This window comes from Phyllopteryx taeniolatus, chromosome 9 (assembly GCF_024500385.1).
Source record: "Phyllopteryx taeniolatus isolate TA_2022b chromosome 9, UOR_Ptae_1.2, whole genome shotgun sequence".
Lineage (NCBI taxonomy): Eukaryota > Metazoa > Chordata > Actinopteri > Syngnathiformes > Syngnathidae > Phyllopteryx > Phyllopteryx taeniolatus.
In genome coordinates this window covers 18240889-18258542 of record NC_084510.1, presented here as the reverse complement: position 1 = coordinate 18258542, position 17654 = coordinate 18240889, and the positions used below count along the sequence as shown (strand labels likewise).

Here is a 17654-nt window from a genome sequence, read left to right as displayed (position 1 = left end):
ACATTTTATATAAATGTTGAATTAAATATAATTAAATTAAGTGTCGTAGTAGTAGTAAGTATTTAAATTTTAAATATATAAAAAATGAGGAACAGGTTCATTATTGAAATAAATAATTTGGGAAATGCATTTCGGTTTTTTTAATACATTTTATTAAATAATTGGTGATTATTTTTTCTTTTTTTTTTTTTTTGTTAGTTTTCTTAAATCTGGCCCATCGTTCCCTTTTAAAATCAAACGTTTGTCGACTCCTGGCCCCGAAGGAGGCGATGAGCGCCAGAGAGCTGGAGGTGGAGGGCAGCACCTGGATTGCCAATCAAAAACAAGTGAACGTGCGCGTGCGCGCGTTGACGCGAGTAGGCGTGCGAGCGCGCGCGCTCGCCCTTCATTCATTGCTGGCGGAACGACCGAAGCGGTTCCGCCTCTCCCTCCAGTGGGGACCTCCGCTCTTCCCTCCGCTCTTCCCTCCGCTGACTCTCCCTACCTCCACGCGTGGAAGTAGAGCGCCCAACCCGGACTATGAGGGGCTCCTGCCGCCCGAGAAACACGCGGGACAGGACAGGTAAGTCGGAGCTTTTTGTCGCCTCCTCTGTAGCCTTTAAATCATTTTTGCTGTTTTTTATGTATACAAATGGAAAGTGTCGCTTTAGGAAGGGCAGCTGTGCTACTTTGGCTAGCAGCGGGCTGAAGTAAACAAGCGTGTGTCACGTAGGCATGCTTCCGGACAGCTGCGGGAAAACACCCACTGACACGAGATTCACATACAAGGCAAAAGCACAACGTTTATGATGTCATTTGCACACTACGCACTATTTATTATTATTATTATTATTATTTTTTTAACTTCCTTTGTCACATGTTGCCAATTGCGTGTTTATAGCGAGTTTGCTCGCCAGGAAGCTCGCTGGTGTTCGGGAGAAGCTGTCGAAAAGCTTTTAAATGTCACTTCATGCAGTTTTAGTTGTTGTATTTATAGTACGATACGACTTTCCTTACAGTCGTCACTGGATTGCGGACATGCAGAGCTGAAAAGTACATGGCAGGACATTTACTGGTACTGATACAAGGTGACGCACAAGAAATATTTCAAACCCAAACTACCAACTATGAGTTTTTTTTTCCTTCATTGTGGGCCAGACGATCAACCAGCAAGTCTACAAAGAGATGCTGCAGCCTTTTCTTCGCTCAGTGTGTGAGAAGAGGCGAGCGTTGTGGCCTTGTCACCATGACAACGGGCTGAGCATCTGACAGTTCCTGGCCAAGAAGAACATCACTTCCCTGCTCAACCGAACTCATTGTGATTTTTTAAAAAAAATTTAGTTTTTATTTTACTTCCTCTTCCCTAAACTCAAGGGAGTCATCAAGGGGACCTGTTTTGAAGACTACATGAAGATGGCGGTGACAATGTAACAAAGCAGCAGAGGATCCTGGAAGGATTGGAGTAATAATAATAATAGCTTTGATTTATATAAATAAATCCAAATCGTCTGCCTCGCAATTTTGAGATCCGAGGTTCGAAACTCACCCCCGCAGCCTTCCCCTGTGGAGTCGAATGTAGGTTTGGAATTTAGGTTTAGGGTCAGGAATTGGGATGAGTTCAAGTTAAGGTTAAAAGTCAGGGTAGGCTGTTTGACAGGTTAGGCTTTGGGTTTCCAGTTAGGGTGTGGAGTTATGGCAGCACACAGAGGTCGAGAGGTCGTGGTTTGTAATCTCGGCGGGATCCTTCCTGTGTGGAGTTTGCATGTTCTCTCCGTGCTTGCGTGGTCCTCTGGTTTCTTCCCACATGAAACAAAATCACGCATGTCTGCTTGACTGAAGACTGGAAATTGTCCGTAGATGTAAGTGTGAATGTTTGTTTTTCTGCATGTTCCCTGTGATTGACTGGTGACCATTCCAGGGTGTTCACTGCCTCTTGGATAGGCTCCTTCTCCCCCACCACCTTAATGAAGACACACGCTATCGAAAATGGATATACTTGAGTAGAATATTTTAATACTCTTTCCACCTCTGTTTAAACCTATTTTGGCAGTCTTTGAAGCATTTCTAGGTTAAATGTGTTTAGGGCTTTTTAATAACGGTTCCTCGAAGGTTTTATTTGGTTTTAGACTTGCCTGGCATGCACATTATTTGCTCTCAGAGGCCGTATATGAGCCAAAGGCCTTAGTCCCCGCCCACGCTTTAAAAAACCTCTTAAAGCATTCTGCTCCTCATTTTTTCTCAAAAGCTTTCCTTTTCTGCTTACTATCATCTGATGAGGGCATTGCCTCAAAATATGTGCATTACAACAGGATTTATGGTGTTGTGTGCTTTAAAAAAAAAAAAAAGCAGGGACGAGATAGATTTATTTAGGTTTATCTCCTCATGCCAATGCATCTGAAAGTTGAAGACATGTCTTGTTCTTGTTCATTTCATTGTTGAAGCTGTGTGTGTTCAGTTAAACAGTGAGCATGTACACTGTGTGCGCCAGCCCTTCTAACGTTTCCTATATAATCCAATGACTCGGTTATAATACAAGCAGACTCTCATTGTATTATGTAATTCATATTTCCTAGAGGCATTGCTGGAGAATAGACGCACTATGCGGTCATGTCAGTACGCTGGAGGGATTTGCTCCTTGTGCTAAATCCTCGTAAGGACGCTGTGACTGTGATTCCAAGTATGTGTTGGACAGATGTACTGTCAAGCTGTGCTGCTGTGAGACAACACATGGAAGGTGGCACTGTGGTCTGTTGACTTTAATTTGCTGCTAATGGCTCCACGGGGTGGCGGTAAAGGCATCCATCCGGTTTTGTCATATATGTGCAGTAATATGAAGTAACATGATATTCTAACTACACGTGTGTCCAGTAAGCTTCCATCACACAGCTCAGCTCGTCTGTCAGTCTTTATACTCAAATATGCCTTGGTTGTGCCTTTGTGTGTCTATCATGGCTTCTATGAATAATGCCAATAAATCATCCCTCGGCCTCCCTCCCTTCCTGGTGGAGTCTGAGCAGGATCTGGGGGAAAGTTCAACCTCTCGCTCTGAATCTCATTATAGGCTTGAGGCAGACCAAGATCTGCGCACGCGTGCACTGTGTTATTATGGCAGCGTTTACATCTGGAGACGTTATATTAGGCACGTGTGCCAGCATTTAATGCCCATGGTGATGATTCCTCCGCATTAGTCTTGGTCGTGTAATAATGAAACACAAACCCAATCCTTTTTGTTGTCTGGATTATATTCTCGAAACTGACCTGTATCAATTCTGTTTACGTTCCCTTTCCCCATCCAAATCTCATTGTTGCCACACACTGTATAATGCGTTAATGTTTCTGACAGTAGAGTGAGTCGTCATACTTCCTGCATCGCCATTTTGGAAGAAGAAATAGCAAAACAGACCATATAAAAAAATATTGTCTTCTAAAGGGCTCGAGTGCCAACCTCATAACAAAGTGTTAAGAATCCATGTCACACCCAATGCATGTCATTAAAACTGAAGAGTCACGATCCACATACTTTTTTTGGTCATGCAGTTTAGAGATAAAACAGTAATGTAAACTATAGACGCTCTGTTTATCATAAAGCTAAAATTACTCAGAAGGCACATTTCTTTCGGACAAATTCACAAAACAACCCGGTTATGGCCGCAAATGATGGCCACTGCGCTAATTGACACTGTGCCCCAATTAATCGCTTGGTTTATTGTCCACTTGAATGAATAGAAGAGCCAATCTATAATTACCTTTACCATGGTATCTGTAAAGCTGACCTTTATAGTGGAGTTTAAATAGAAAGCGCTGAAAAGTCTTTTGTCCAACTCTTGCTCTTTTGTTTTTGCGTCAGTGTTGAAAATATTTATCAGATTTGGCGACAAATATCTACTCTTCCATGTAAGCTGGAGGCCTAATCCGCTACAGTGCCATGAAGCGGTATTGGCCCCCTTCTCAAATTCTTTTATTTTTGCAGAGTTTCCCCACTCAAATGCATAAGCTCATCAAACAAATGTAAATATGAGACAAATATAACCCAAGTGAACTTAAAATGCTGTTTTTAAATGTTGATTTCATTGAAATGCTGATTTCATTTATTAAGGAAACAAAACTATTTAAAGTTACCTGGCTCTGTGTGAAGAAGTAAGGGTTACAAAAGCCATTTCTAAAGCTTTAGGATTACAGCGAACCATAGGGAGAGCCATTATCCTCACATGGAGAAAACATGGAAGAGTGGTGAACCTTCCCAGGAGTGGCCGGCCTACAAAGATTACCCCAAGAGAACAGCAATGACTCATCCAGGAGGCCACAAAGGAACTCGGGACAACTGCAGGCCTCCCTTGCATTAGTTAAGGTCAATGTTCCTGACACAACAATAAGGAAGAGAAAATGGCATCCATGGCAGAGTTCCAAGGCGAAAACCACTGCTGAGCAAAAAGAACGTAAAGGCTCATCTTACTTTTCCCCGCCAAAAAATATGAATGATTCCCAAGACTTTTATATATCCATCCATCCATTTTCTGAGCCGCTTCTCCTCACTAGGGTCGCGCGCATGCTGGAGCCTATCCCAGCTGTCATCGGGCAGGAGGCGGGGTACACCCTGAACTGGTTGCCAGCCAATCGCAGGGCACATACAAACAAACAACCATTCGCACTCACAGTCACACCTACGGGCAATTTTAGAGTCTCCAATTAATGCATGTTTTTGGGATGTGGGAGGAAACCGGAGTGCCTGGAGAAAACCCACGCAGGCACGGGGAGAACATGCAAACTCCACACAGGCGGGGTCGGGGATTGAATCCGGGTCCTCAGAACTGTGAGGCTGACGCTCTAACCAGTCGGCCACCGTGCCGCTGACTTTTTATATATTAATATACAAAATAATATTATATGGACTTAGAAGATGAAAGTTGTGCTTTCTGGAAGGTACGTGTCTCATTTCATCCGGTGTAAATGTAGCACAGCATTTCCGAAAAAAAACATCCAACCAACAGTCAAACATAGTGGTGGTAGTGTGATGGTCTTGGGCTGCGTTTACCCTTCAGGACCTGGACAACTTGCTGTGATTGATGGAACCAAGAATTCTGCTCTTTAACAGAAAATCCTGAAGGAGAATGTTCAGCCATCAGTTTGTGACCTCAAGCTGAAGCGCACTTGGGTTCTGCAGCAGGATAACAATCCAAAACACACCAGCAAGTCAACTTCTGAATGGCTTAAAAAATAATAGTTTTTGGAGTGGCCTAGTCAAAGTCCAGACTTGAATCCGATTGAAATGCAGTGGCATGACGTTAAAAAGAGTGTTCATGCTCGAAAGCCCTCCATTTTTGCTGAATTCAAACAATTCCGCAAGGAAGATTAGGCCAAAGTATCTCCACAGAGATGTGAAAGACTCATTGCCAGTTATAGAAAACGCTTGAGTTCAGTTGTTGCTGCTGAGGATGGCCTAACCAGTTATTATGTTTAGGGGGGCATTACTTTTTCACACAGGTAACTGAATAGTTTTTTCCTTAATAAATGAAATCACCATTTAAAAACAGTATTTTAAGTTCACTTGGGTTATATTTGTCTGATATTTACATATGTTTGATCTTAAACATTAAAAAGTGGGTAAACTATGCAAAAATATAAGAATTTGAGAAGGGGGGAAATACTTTTTCATGGGACTGTATAATACGGAATGTCACGTAACCAAACCGGGAAAACAGGTTAGCGGAGTTCCTGTGTATGCTGCGATAACTAGCCTAACACACGGGTTGGTGACATGATGGTTTGAACTGGAACTTGCAAAGAATTTGTTTTCTTTATGGCTTGTGTCTTCGGACAAGAGTTAAACGCATCTGTATCATTTATTTATACAAATATGATAAGATGTATGTAAACATAAAGGAAGCTTGAGTGACAATCGCTAACTTGTGTAATTGTACCCTACATGCATGGTAAATCACTCTGTTGATCATATGTAGCATTAGCAAAATCAAGTGAAACCAAAAAACACTCCTTCAATAGACAACCATTCCCACCTGTGGACAATTTAGAGTCTTCAATGAACCTGACATGCATGTTTTTGGAATGCGGGAATAAGTCGATATACCTGGAGAAAACCCACACAAGTTGGGGAGACCACGACCCGAGCCAAGATTCGAACCCTGTACCTTCAATTGTGAGGCAGACGTGCTACCTACTCCCTCACCGTGCCTTCCCATTAGATTGTATTTTGTATTATTTGGATTTATATGGCGGCATGGTGAACGACTGATTAGCACAACCGCCTCACAGTTCTGAGAACCCAGGTTCAAATCCGGCCTCGCCTGTGTGGAGTTAGCATGATCTCCCCGTGCCTGGGTGGGGTTTCCCCGGGTAGTCTGGTTTCCTCCAACATTCCAAAAACATGAGAGGTAGGTTAAGCGAAGACTCTAAATTGTCCGTAGGTGTGAATGTAAGTGCAAATGGTTGTTTGATTATATGTGCCCTGCGAGTGGCTGGCGAAAAGTTCAGGGTGTACCCCGTCTCTCGCCCGAAGACAGCTGGGGTAGGCTCCAGCAGCCCGCGACCCGAGTGAGGATAAGCGGTAAAGAAAATGGATGGATGAATGGATGGGTTTACTTGCTGTAAGTCACTTGTGGGACTCTCCACTTTTGGAATAGCCTCTTGTTTAAAAAAAAAAAAAGACATCAACACAGTTGCGTTACCTCTTGAGTAATAAGTAATACGTGTCAGTCCATGCTAATTCGATTTGTGCCCTAAATTTGATGTGCAGTGTGCACATTTGTCTTTAAAAAAAAAATGCAGTGCATGTGAACGTGGCCAACAGCGCCACCTAGTGGTGTTTTTTGTGTCACTACATGTATTTAATTCAGTCTGAGATGAAATTGCACCTTGGACGCTTCAAATGAGTCGGTAATCATTGAGTACATTTCACATCATAGTTACAACACCTTTAATTTATCCCTGCCTAAATAATAAAATCTTTTTTATTTAAAAAAAAAAAAAGACGACTTTCATTAAAAAGTACATATTTTAATGTGTAACATCTTATGATAGGCGACCCTTTCCATAATTAATGAATAATCGTGAGTAAAAATGTTGTTTTTGTGGTTTTATCTGAGTGCTGCCAGCTGACAGCCACGAGTTGGTTGTTGCCGTGCTCCGCCGCGCCGATTGGCTGCCGGGCTTCCGGTCTGTTCTCTGATTGGCCAAGATGACCGCTCGCACTCGCTGTGCACGTGCTCTGCACGCGAAGGTTGTTTTGTGCGAAACGTTTTGTTTTCCCCTTTTGCGTCTCTCGCTCGCAGCCCGTGGCTTTACGGTAACACCTGTTGGACCCACGAAACTCTTGGTCTATTTGTTGTTTATTCCACGCACATATTTAATAGTCAGTTGTAATTGATATTTGATGTTTGTATTGGAATATTAAAGGGTGAAAAAAGTTGTTTTTATTTTTTCCTCGATTGTTACTGCGCGTATTATTCCAGCCATTACGGTAGCGACAACCTGCTGTTCCTCAGCTGGAACGAGACATCCCCCCCCCCCCCCCCCCTCCCCCCCCAGCAGCCTCAAAGCTCACCGCCGAGGCGACCTTTGAGTAAGTTACTTCTAGTCAGCAGCAGCAGCATCGTCGTGCAGGATGTTAGACAACGAGGAGTATCTGGTGGACGCCTGCCCGCGGGAGCTCACTCGGAACCCGCTGAGGAAGATCTGGTTACCGGGCAAGAGCGGCCACATAGCGCAGAGACGCGGTAAGATGCAGCAGATGGACGCCAAAGGATAGCCTAAACCTTAATGTGTTTTTGAATGAATATTTTTCCTTGGCTTTTGGCACGACTATCGCTGCAAAGGGTCACGTGCTTGGGCCTTAAGTAACTGGACTGAATTGGAATTTGTCCACAAACATGCGTGGTTGTTTTCCAACGCTCCCTGCCAGCTGCTCTGCTCTCTGGATGGCTCTGTGCAGGTCCGCCTTTGTTTTTGCTGAGTCAAGCACTGCGTGTTGTGCTGCTGTTTCAGCTTCAGCACTGCTGCATCAGTCGTTGGAACCAGTCCACTCTCAGCTCACTCTCTCCTTTTTTTTCCTCGCAGAACCTCTGGACAAACACGAGAAATTAAATTAGACTAACAATAAGCAAGTCCCTGCAGATAAAGACCATAATGATAATGATGTTGAACTGGACGCAAATGACTGAAAACGGAACTTCCATCCACATAATTTACAAATAAGGGACAGAGAAGGGCTTTGAAAATACTCTCTATTGAGGGAAAAGGTGAAAAAGTACGAGAGTGTGACAAAAGGAAAAAATAAAACTGTGAGCTCAAATGAAATCCTAATGGGTAAAAAATATATAAAAGTTTTTCCAGTGTACAAATGATGTTGGTGTTGTTTGGCTTTTTAAGGAAAGTTGCAGTCTCCTTTTGTTGAGAGTTCAACTAGGGATGTTTCGAAACTACTTTTTTCAGACCGATATCAATACAAATATTCGCTCTTGAGAACACACCGATACTTTTGATACATAAAATGTTAATTAACACTGACAGATAATCGTGAATGGGAAAAAAGACCTTTCCTTCTGATGCATATGATGATTTGTCAGTGTGTTAAACCACCGCAGTGTAGCGCCAACTACTGGCGAGGAGGACTCACTTAATGTCAGATTTTATTTTTTTTGCAATGAATATCGGTGGCTGGTATCAGCAGCCTTCACAACTAACGGTGTACCCGATAACTAAATAAGTCCGGTATCGGTACGCGCCCATTCCGATTCTCAACGAATCTGTGTGAGGTAAACATGCTTCATTAACTCTTTTGTGGTTATCCACACGTCATTGTTTCCTCTTTGTCTTGTCCTGTCAGGAGGATCCTGAGTTACTGTATTACTTTCATTTTGACGTTGACAACTCATCAAGTGAGCAGAAGTCAAGATGTCTATGCTTGTGCGTTTTGACAGTATGTATGACCAACTGCCCAACCCTCATTGTGACGGTCGGCCTTCCGGCACGAGGGAAGACCTACATCTCCAAGAAGCTAACGCGCTACTTAAACTGGATCGGCGTGCCCACCAAAGGTACCCGTCCGTCGCTTCCACCTAACGCAAAATTTCTGATTTATTGAACCGCAGCATCTGTAACCGTGAACTTTTTTGTTGTTGTTGTTGTTGTTTTATGTGCAACAGAGTTCAACGTGGGCCAGTACCGCAGGGAGTGTGTGAAGATCTACAAATCATTTGAGTTTTTCAGTCCGGATAATGAAGAGGGTTTAAAAATCAGACGGTAAGTTAGTTCACCAATTAAATTACTGTATATACAAACAGTCATTTCTCTCACCCTGTTGTAATTTAAATGTCTCCTTTTTCTTCACGTACATGTGAACAACCTCCCACAACTCACACGAAACAACCCATTGATCTGTAAAAAGACTGTGGTTGTACCATACTGTTAAACACCATGGTTATAGCCACACACACAATATTATTTAAAGTATGGGGTCAAGACAATCTGTCCTTAGCAAGTGGTTTAAAACACAATGTAAGAAATGCATTTGCAGGATGTATATCACATGCCAGAGCAACAGGTGCTACTAAGTGTAAGGCCGATTTAACCAATCAGAAAAGAGTCAGATGTAGAGAAGGCTTCATAAGAACTATGGCAAATGGAGGGAAAGGGAAATCATGTGATGATGGGGAAGTGGAATTACAATAAAACTCTTATGACTTAGACTTCCGCATTGGCGCTATTTGCTCACCAATCAAACGACACAAGAAAGTCACATGACCTCACACAACTTCTTCTATTGGGCTTCCCGGGCATAGGTATTTAAACTAGATAAGCCAGCTGGCTGATTGTCGTGCCTACGTGGCGGCCATGTTGGGAAGGTCATCGTTACCGTGACGGCAACGGCGCGCAACTCGTCGTGTTTAGAGTTAGACGAACAAAAACAACAGCTTTCATGTATTGTAGTATTTGTCTGCCCAAACGTGGATATTTCAGCTCACTTATAACTTGAGAAAACACCGTGCAGTAAATTGCAGATGTTTTGACTGTGCATACACCCACACGCAACATCAGAATTTGCATTTTATTTTGTAATTTAAGTTTTTTTTATTGATGTTCATACTGTAGTTAAAAAAATTAGAACTTACTCGCTATTTACTCAGTACTTGAGTAATTATTTCACTATGTACTTTTTACTCTTACTAAAGTAATTTTTTGGAGAACTACTTTTTACTTTTACTTGAGTCACATTATTGTCAAGTAACATTACTCTTACTTGAGTACAATATTTGCCTACTCTGTCCACCTCTGGAGAGGACAAGTTTTATTGCTACTCTTACGTTTAAGCAACATTTTTGCTCATCAGATCAGCCAGTGTGGTATTTGTTGCACTAGTCTATAATTCTTTTTTTGTGTTAAAATTGTTACAATGTGTGTTAAAGGGTGTTTCAATGCGATTATGGGGTGTGGGGGTAGTATTTGAAGACTGTAACTATAAAACAAATGTTTTTACTTTTTATTTCATTATTATTACATATTTTCTATTCATTTTTTGGTTGCAAATTTTGTCTTCATACTTGTATACAGTGTATTTTAAAAAGTGTGTTTTTATAATTTCAAATGTGTGTAAAGCATGTGGGAAGGGTATTTTAAGGCTTAAACTATTACAAAAAAAAGATTTCCCCCATAGAGTATTTTCACCTACAGTGGTTGTGAGTCTGAAACATAACTCCCATGATGAACAGGAGATCACTGAGTATTCTAATTTCTTGAGATGGAAAATTTGGGGTTTTCATCAGCTAAGCTATAACCATAATAATGATAACGAATTAAATTGTGAAATATTTGTGTAGTGAATCTATATAAGAGTTTCAATTTTTTTAAGTGAGCTACTATAATAAATACCATTTTTCACGATGTTCAAATTTATTGAGATGCAACTGTAAAGTGTGTGGACGTGTGTGTGTGTGTTCCTGCAGTCACTGTGCAATGGCAGCTCTTAATGACGTCCGCCAGTACCTGAGCGTGGAAGGAGGACAAGTGGCCGTGAGTCTTTTCCTCCATTTAAAATAACCATGAATCTCTCATGGAAGCATGCTAATTTGTTTACGTTTGTACTTTGATTTCAGGTTTTTGATGCCACCAATACGACGAGAGAAAGACGGGGGGCCATTGTCAAGTTTGCTGAGCAAAATGGGTTCAAGGTAAGTTGGTGGTTGTTTGAAGTCACCCGAAGAGCCCGCCGACTGACCGTTTACGCTGTTGTCGTGCATTCAGGTGTTCTTTGTGGAGTCTGTGTGTGAAGACCCAGACGTCATCGCGCAAAACATCGTGGTGAGTTCTCATGATGTTGCCTTCCTTCAAATACAAACAAACCCAACATCCTCTGGAAGTATGTGTGTGTGTGTTTGCTGCTGCGCTAGCAAGTGAAGCTCGGCAACCCAGACTACATCCACTGTGACACTCAGGAGGCCATCGAAGACTTCATGAAGAGGATCAAATGTTACGAGTCATCCTACCAGCCTCTGGATGAGGTTCTGGACAGGTAAGCAGACATAACATTAACTGCACTTGTACAATCTAATCAGCTACTGTATAGTATATCAAATAAATCCTGACTTTACAAAAATAATAATAAAGCTTAGTTTTGATTGACCCTATAAGAGAGGTATGTTTTAACTGTACATTTAACCTGGAAAATCCCATTCTACATGTTCACAATCTTTCTTATGAGTGTTTAAGCCTTGGCAGAAGTCTGCACTTTCTACGTTGTTAATATCGAGACGCACCATTCACAACATTCGGTGTACTTGCACAATGGTTTCTAATGTAAGGTATTTTGGTCACTTTATTTAGCCGAATGAGAAGATTAGTATACACTGGTACCTTGATTTACGCGTTTAATTTGTTCCGTGACCACGCTCATAACTTAATTGCCTTGCATATCAAATACATTTCTCCATTTAACGTAACATAAATGCCATTAACCGCTTTTTTAGTTAAATTTTTAATGAAGATAAATAGTACTGTATTGTGAAGAAATATACTGGTTTTATGAAGTGTAATTACTCTACTGTACAACCTATTAATTGACAACAGGAGCGGAAGTTGGTTAGTCTGCGTGTGAGCGTCTGGGTGTGAGCTGTGGGCTACAACAGCTCTTTGGAAGTGTGCTTGTTTTGTATTTCCGTTCTATAAACGGCTGAAACTGCAGCTCTCCTTGCCCACGTGAGGGCATTGTATTACTTTAATTGCTCCTTTTTTGTTTTTTTCTAGTTCTCTCGAGCGGAGGCATATCTGAAGCACATCTCTCAGTATCAAAGTGCACAGTTTTACAGTAGTCTTAATTTAAAAACATGTTATTAAATGACTACTTCTCAGACAGTGTCAATCAAAAGTGAGCATTGTTACTTATTCAAGGCTTGTGTTTGATGTCATGATGTGCTGGTGTACTGAATGAAGTGTCCTCTCAACCGTCAGGGAAATGCCCTACATCAAGATCATGGACGTGGGCCGCCGTTACCTGGTGAACCGGGTACAGGACCACATTCAGAGCCGGATCGTGTACTACCTGATGAACATCCACATCACACCGCGCTCCATCTACCTGAGTCGGCACGGCGAGAGCGACCTCAACATCAAGGGACGCATTGGAGGCGACTCGGCCTTGTCGGCGCGGGGCAAAGAGGTGCTCTACCCTGGAAAAAGACATGGGTCTTAACTGGACTGGGTGGTTCCTACAATTCTGTTTTGTCGTTGTTTTTTTGCTAGTATGCCAAATCTCTGAAGAAGTACATCCAGGAGCAGAACATCAAGGATCTGAAGGTGTGGACCAGCCAGATGAAGAGAACCATCCAGACAGCCGAGTGTCTGGGAGTGCCGTACGAACAGTGGAAATCTCTCAACGAGATCGACGCTGTGAGTGGAGCGTTCTGCAATCGACCAAAGATTTGAAGGCGTGTTAACTTGTCGTCTCGTCTCGTCCCAAAGGGCGTGTGCGAGGAAATGATGTATGAAGAGATCCAAGAGCATTACCCTCTGGAATTTGCACTGAGAGACCAGGACAAATATCGCTACCGCTATCCTAAAGGAGAGGTCAGACCACCATTCACCTGCACTGCACCTGCTAGTTAAAAAAAAAAAAAAAGAAATGTTACAATGGTTAAGGCTATGTTCTCGCTGTGTTCCCTCAGTCATATGAAGACCTGGTGCAGCGTCTGGAGCCTGTCATCATGGAGCTGGAGAGGCAGGAGAATGTTCTGGTCATTTGTCACCAGGCCGTCATGCGCTGTCTTCTCGCTTACTTCCTAGACAAGACCGCAGGTATGACAACAAACGCACAATCTATGATGACGTGTCACAGCAATATGCCTTTACGAAGATAATAATGCTCACTTTTGTATTATTGTGATTGATGGTATAGTGGTGCCTTGCGGTACCAGTGACTCAGTTTACGAATATTTTGAGATACAAACAGATTTTGTATTTTATTTATTGTTTTGCTTTGATTTGCAACTCAACAGATTTCACAACACAACAAGCAGCAGTTTGGTAGATACAATTCAAAAAGGGTTGATGACATGATGATTAGAACTAAATTTTTTCACTTTTTTTATTAAATTAAGCTCTTTTGAAAACAAAAGTAGGGTAAGGCAAGAAAAAAAAAGTGCTAACTAGGGGTTTGAATTTTGTTCAACACATCTGTGCAACTTGGCACACCTCTGTGCTGTACCGAAAAAAAAAAAAAAAAAAAACGGATACTGTACATTTTTTACTAGCTGTCCGCGACCCCGCCAAAATGAGTCCACATCATACTTTTGGGTTTCCCGACCCACCAGTTGAGAATCACGGAATTAGAGATTAAAGTAGGGTGTCCAGTTACGGATAGAGTTTCCAGTGTGGGTGTCAAGTTACTGTAGGGTTAAGGTTAAGGCCTCTTTATACTCCCGCGGTCGCGCGTCCGACAACACCCGCATTGCATCACGTGACCGACGAATTTCCCCGCGCAGCACGTATGCGTAGCTTGCCGACAAAAAATAGTTGCTGCGCGTCAAACGCCGCGGAGATCATCTCTCGTGATTGGCCCGTTTTAGTCACATGCTGTGATGATGTACCAGTGTGCCCATTGGTTCTACATACCATCTACGTCGCCGCCTTTTCGATCGATTTTGCAGCATAATTAAACGTATCATCTGGTCATCTCGGTCCATTTGTTCTGTCGCGGTCGCCATTTTTGTTCCTTTGTTCCTTGTTACTGAAAGTAAAGTAAAAATGGCTACCGGAAATGGCAAAAAAAAATGCAGAGGAAACTCCACCCTGTGGTGTCCTTGCCAATACCAGTCGTAGCGACACCCCTGACTTGGAGGAGAACTGCAGCGGACTTTCGAAACAGCGCGCGTGGGTTGCGCTCAAGTATAAAGACAAACTACGCGTGGGACAGCCGCAGTGACGTCAGCGCGGTCGCCGTCCGCGCGAGTATAAAGAAGCCTTTAGCGTTTCAATTTCTGGTTTCCGGTTTGGGTGTCAAGTTAGGGTTTTCAATTTAAAATAGGGGTTTCAACTTAGGGTTTGAAGTTAGGGCTTTAACTTAGGGTTAGGGTTTCAAGTTAAAGGTCCCATATTTTGGCTATTTAGAGTGACTCTCTAACAAGAACTTAGTATAAAAGTGTCAATTTAATTTTTTTTAAAAACCCCAGAAAAACACCTTGGTTTTTTCAAATGAAAAATCCAGGCTAGAAAAGGCCCCTCTGACAGCTACTTCTGTTTGACCCAGTTTTGTATCCTCTTTGTCCATATTTGGCTAAGATAGCCCCCTTTCCTCAGATTGGTTGCCTCTGTGCAGAAGACCCACCTGTGAGAGCACACTGGCTCGGGAGCGACAAGGGAAGGCAGAGATCTTCGGTAGTGATGTAGATGAGCTCGAGAAATTCTATTGACCTGATTTTAGGCCTCGAGGCAGAAAAATGTCTGGAATTTGGGAACGCGTGGGTGATTTTATTTCATATTGCACAGGTTTACTGAGGCTCCATAGACACAAAATTCCATCCGAAATATGGCACCTTTAAGGTTTACAGTTAGGTCTTCAAAATGAGATTTTGCATAAAGGTATTGTTTCCAGTTAAGACTGAATGTTGTGCTTTACCTCAGGGTAAGGGCTTTGAGTTAGGGGTTAAAATTACTTTATTAGAGCTTACAAGATTGTGCAGGTGTACCTAATATTTTGTCAGGTAACTGTTAATTGACGTTTTTTTCATTTTATATTTATTTTTTAATTTTAGTTTTTTTTTTTTTTTTTTTTTTAAATACTGAAGTACACTTTGTGTTTGTTGTTCCATAGTCGAGTTGCCTTATCTTAAATGCCCCTTGCACACAGTGTTGAAACTGACCCCATTGGCTTACGGTAAGTTCTCTTCCTCCTCCTCACCTTCGTCAAATGGACGTGATGATGATGATGGAGGGTGATGATGAAGAGTGTTTGTTTGCTCAGGATGCAAAGTGGAGTCCATCTATTTAGGCGTGGATGCCGTCAATACACACCGAGAGCGACCGGAGGTAAGCGGACTACCACAACCGATCAGGAGTGATTTGCCCCCCTCACCGCCATTTGTTTCACCCAGATTCATCTCAGCCTGGAGGACACCTTGCTCTCCACACACGCACCTCCGTCCTTTCCTGTCATACCTTGATATATGCTTTACAAACATCTACCTACAATATCTGTATTACACTTAAATTAGTTATACCAGGAAGCCATTCAAGTGTTTTTTTAAATACATTATTATACTCTTGATTGATGTTCAATTTTGTCTTCATTGTGAATGTAGCCTGAAGCTGTTTCATCAGCATACCTCCGATTATGATGCTTAGTGTTAATGTCCATTAACATTTCTTTTGTTTTTTACTGAATATGTGACATAATAAATAAATCATTTTCATCTGTTTTGTTTCCCTGTCGATTTAAAAAAAAATAATCTCAATATTTCCATGTCAGATGAATGATCGAGTCATTTGAAGTGTGTCTGATGGTGGACTATGATGGTTTTACGCGTCTCCTGTGCTGTGGCTCTTGCAGAATGTGAGCGTGCAGCGTAGCACAGAAGCTGCTCTGAAAACCGTGCCGGCGCACTTCTGACACCCTCGCTCACGCTTCCTGGGTGACCCCCTCACCTGCCTCTCGACGACGCTCATCGTCAGCGATATGAAGATGTTTGAGAGGAGCATCCCGTTTTATACTCCGACTCGATGGGGGAAACTTTCCGAATGGACAGCGTGTGTGTTTTTGTTACACTGTTGTAGACAACACATCCTCCCGCACTGTCAGAAGCGCTCACTTAATGTGTTGCTATTTTATAAAGCTGGTGTGAGCGCGCAAGAACTCTGCAATTACTGTTACTTATATTTTTTTAAATATGGGCTTCAGTGATTAGAAATCCAGTTGATTACCATATTTTTGCAAATAGTGGCCAGGAGGGTGTTTATTTAGATTACGAATTATGTCACGTGCCAAAACACATGTAAACAGACAAGGATGCACACATTGTCAGAAGAGTGATTTAAATCTCAACTCCACATAACACAGGATTGTCTTAAATATGGACACCACATTTTAATTCATCTGCAAGATGATGACGTAGGTCCTGCTCTTTGTTAGCAAAAGCGTTCAAATAGGTTCAGCAGTTAACTATTGTATGTGAACAATCAGTCTATTACAAATGGACTACAAAGTTAAATACAGTACAACTGAACTGTACTTGGGTAGTAATACTTTTACGTACCACTAGAGCACCCGCACACTGCCAGTGGTATTGGTATCAAACTGAGAATCGCTGCATCAGAGTGACAGCCACTATTTGGGGAAATATGCTAATATGTCATAAGCTGTGTAAATCATCATATGCATGTTCTGTATGATACCAGAAGCAGTGGTGACGGAGTCACTCTGGTGCTTTTTTGGGTCTACTTTTCCAAGAGCCTTTTGAACATGTAGGATCTTTGCAAAATTGTTCCAGATGTGGACATGAATTGAAGTGATACATCTGAAAACACACAAAATCGTCTTTGGGGTAACATTAACATTTAAATGTGGTAGACTGTAACAGGTATAGCAAACAGAAATGCCACAGATTTTAGCAATGGGCATCATGGGGGGAAATATTTTGGTGTCGCAAAGTAGTGGACTCTGTTTTGTTGACAATCAACTATCAATTCCACACGATCGACCAGCTCTTAGCTATCAATAATGCCCATCCCCAACATTCACACTCCAATACTTATTTACACGAAGATTTGTGCCTGAAAACACAAATCTTTACATTTGTCAAATGATTTTAATAAAGTACGTTTGTGTTCTATTATATATTGGTTTGTGTACACGACAGTTGTGAAAAGTGTACTTGCCTTGCTGCTCCTTTCCAGTTTTACAAATGTCAATAAAGTTTCTTTACTTGGTACCAGTCACCTTCCCATCCATTCTGTTTCTATAATGCTTGTCCTCATTAGGGTCACTGATGAGCTGGAGCCTATCCTAGCTAACGTTGAGCAAAAGGCAGGGTAGACCCTGGACTGGTCGCCAGCCAATCATAGACCACACATACAAACAACCATTCACACTTGAACCTCATGCAAACCCCACATATGAAAGCTCAAGCCAAGATTCGAACCCCAGACTTCAGAAGTGTGATGTACGTGCTAACTAATAA

General features: G+C 42.0%; 1 protein-coding gene across 10 annotated transcripts; it reads left to right on the top strand.

Moving 5' to 3' along the window:
* Positions 1-377: 377 nt before the first annotated feature.
* Positions 378-17405, top strand: pfkfb4b (6-phosphofructo-2-kinase/fructose-2,6-biphosphatase 4b). 10 transcript variants are annotated; one of them, XR_009790061.1, is made up of 15 exons: positions 7538-7709; positions 8913-9029; positions 9138-9234; positions 10935-11001; positions 11085-11159; positions 11233-11289; positions 11379-11500; positions 12436-12643; positions 12727-12873; positions 12946-13050; positions 13149-13278; positions 14296-14426; positions 15293-15355; positions 15443-15507; positions 16028-17405. XR_009790061.1 is itself a non-coding variant. In XM_061784180.1 (14 exons), the coding sequence occupies exons 1-14, from the start codon at positions 520-522 to the stop codon at positions 16085-16087; spliced, it is 1356 nt and encodes a 451-aa protein (XP_061640164.1). In that variant the 5' UTR covers positions 379-519; the 3' UTR covers positions 16088-17405. The 10 variants fall into 10 exon arrangements, 8 of the variants coding, with proteins under 8 accessions (XP_061640159.1, XP_061640164.1, XP_061640163.1 ...); XR_009790063.1 differs by lacking the exon at positions 16028-17405 and adding an exon at positions 15573-15647; XM_061784180.1 differs by lacking the exons at positions 7538-7709; positions 14296-14426 and adding an exon at positions 379-562.
* Positions 17406-17654: the final 249 nt, after the last annotated feature.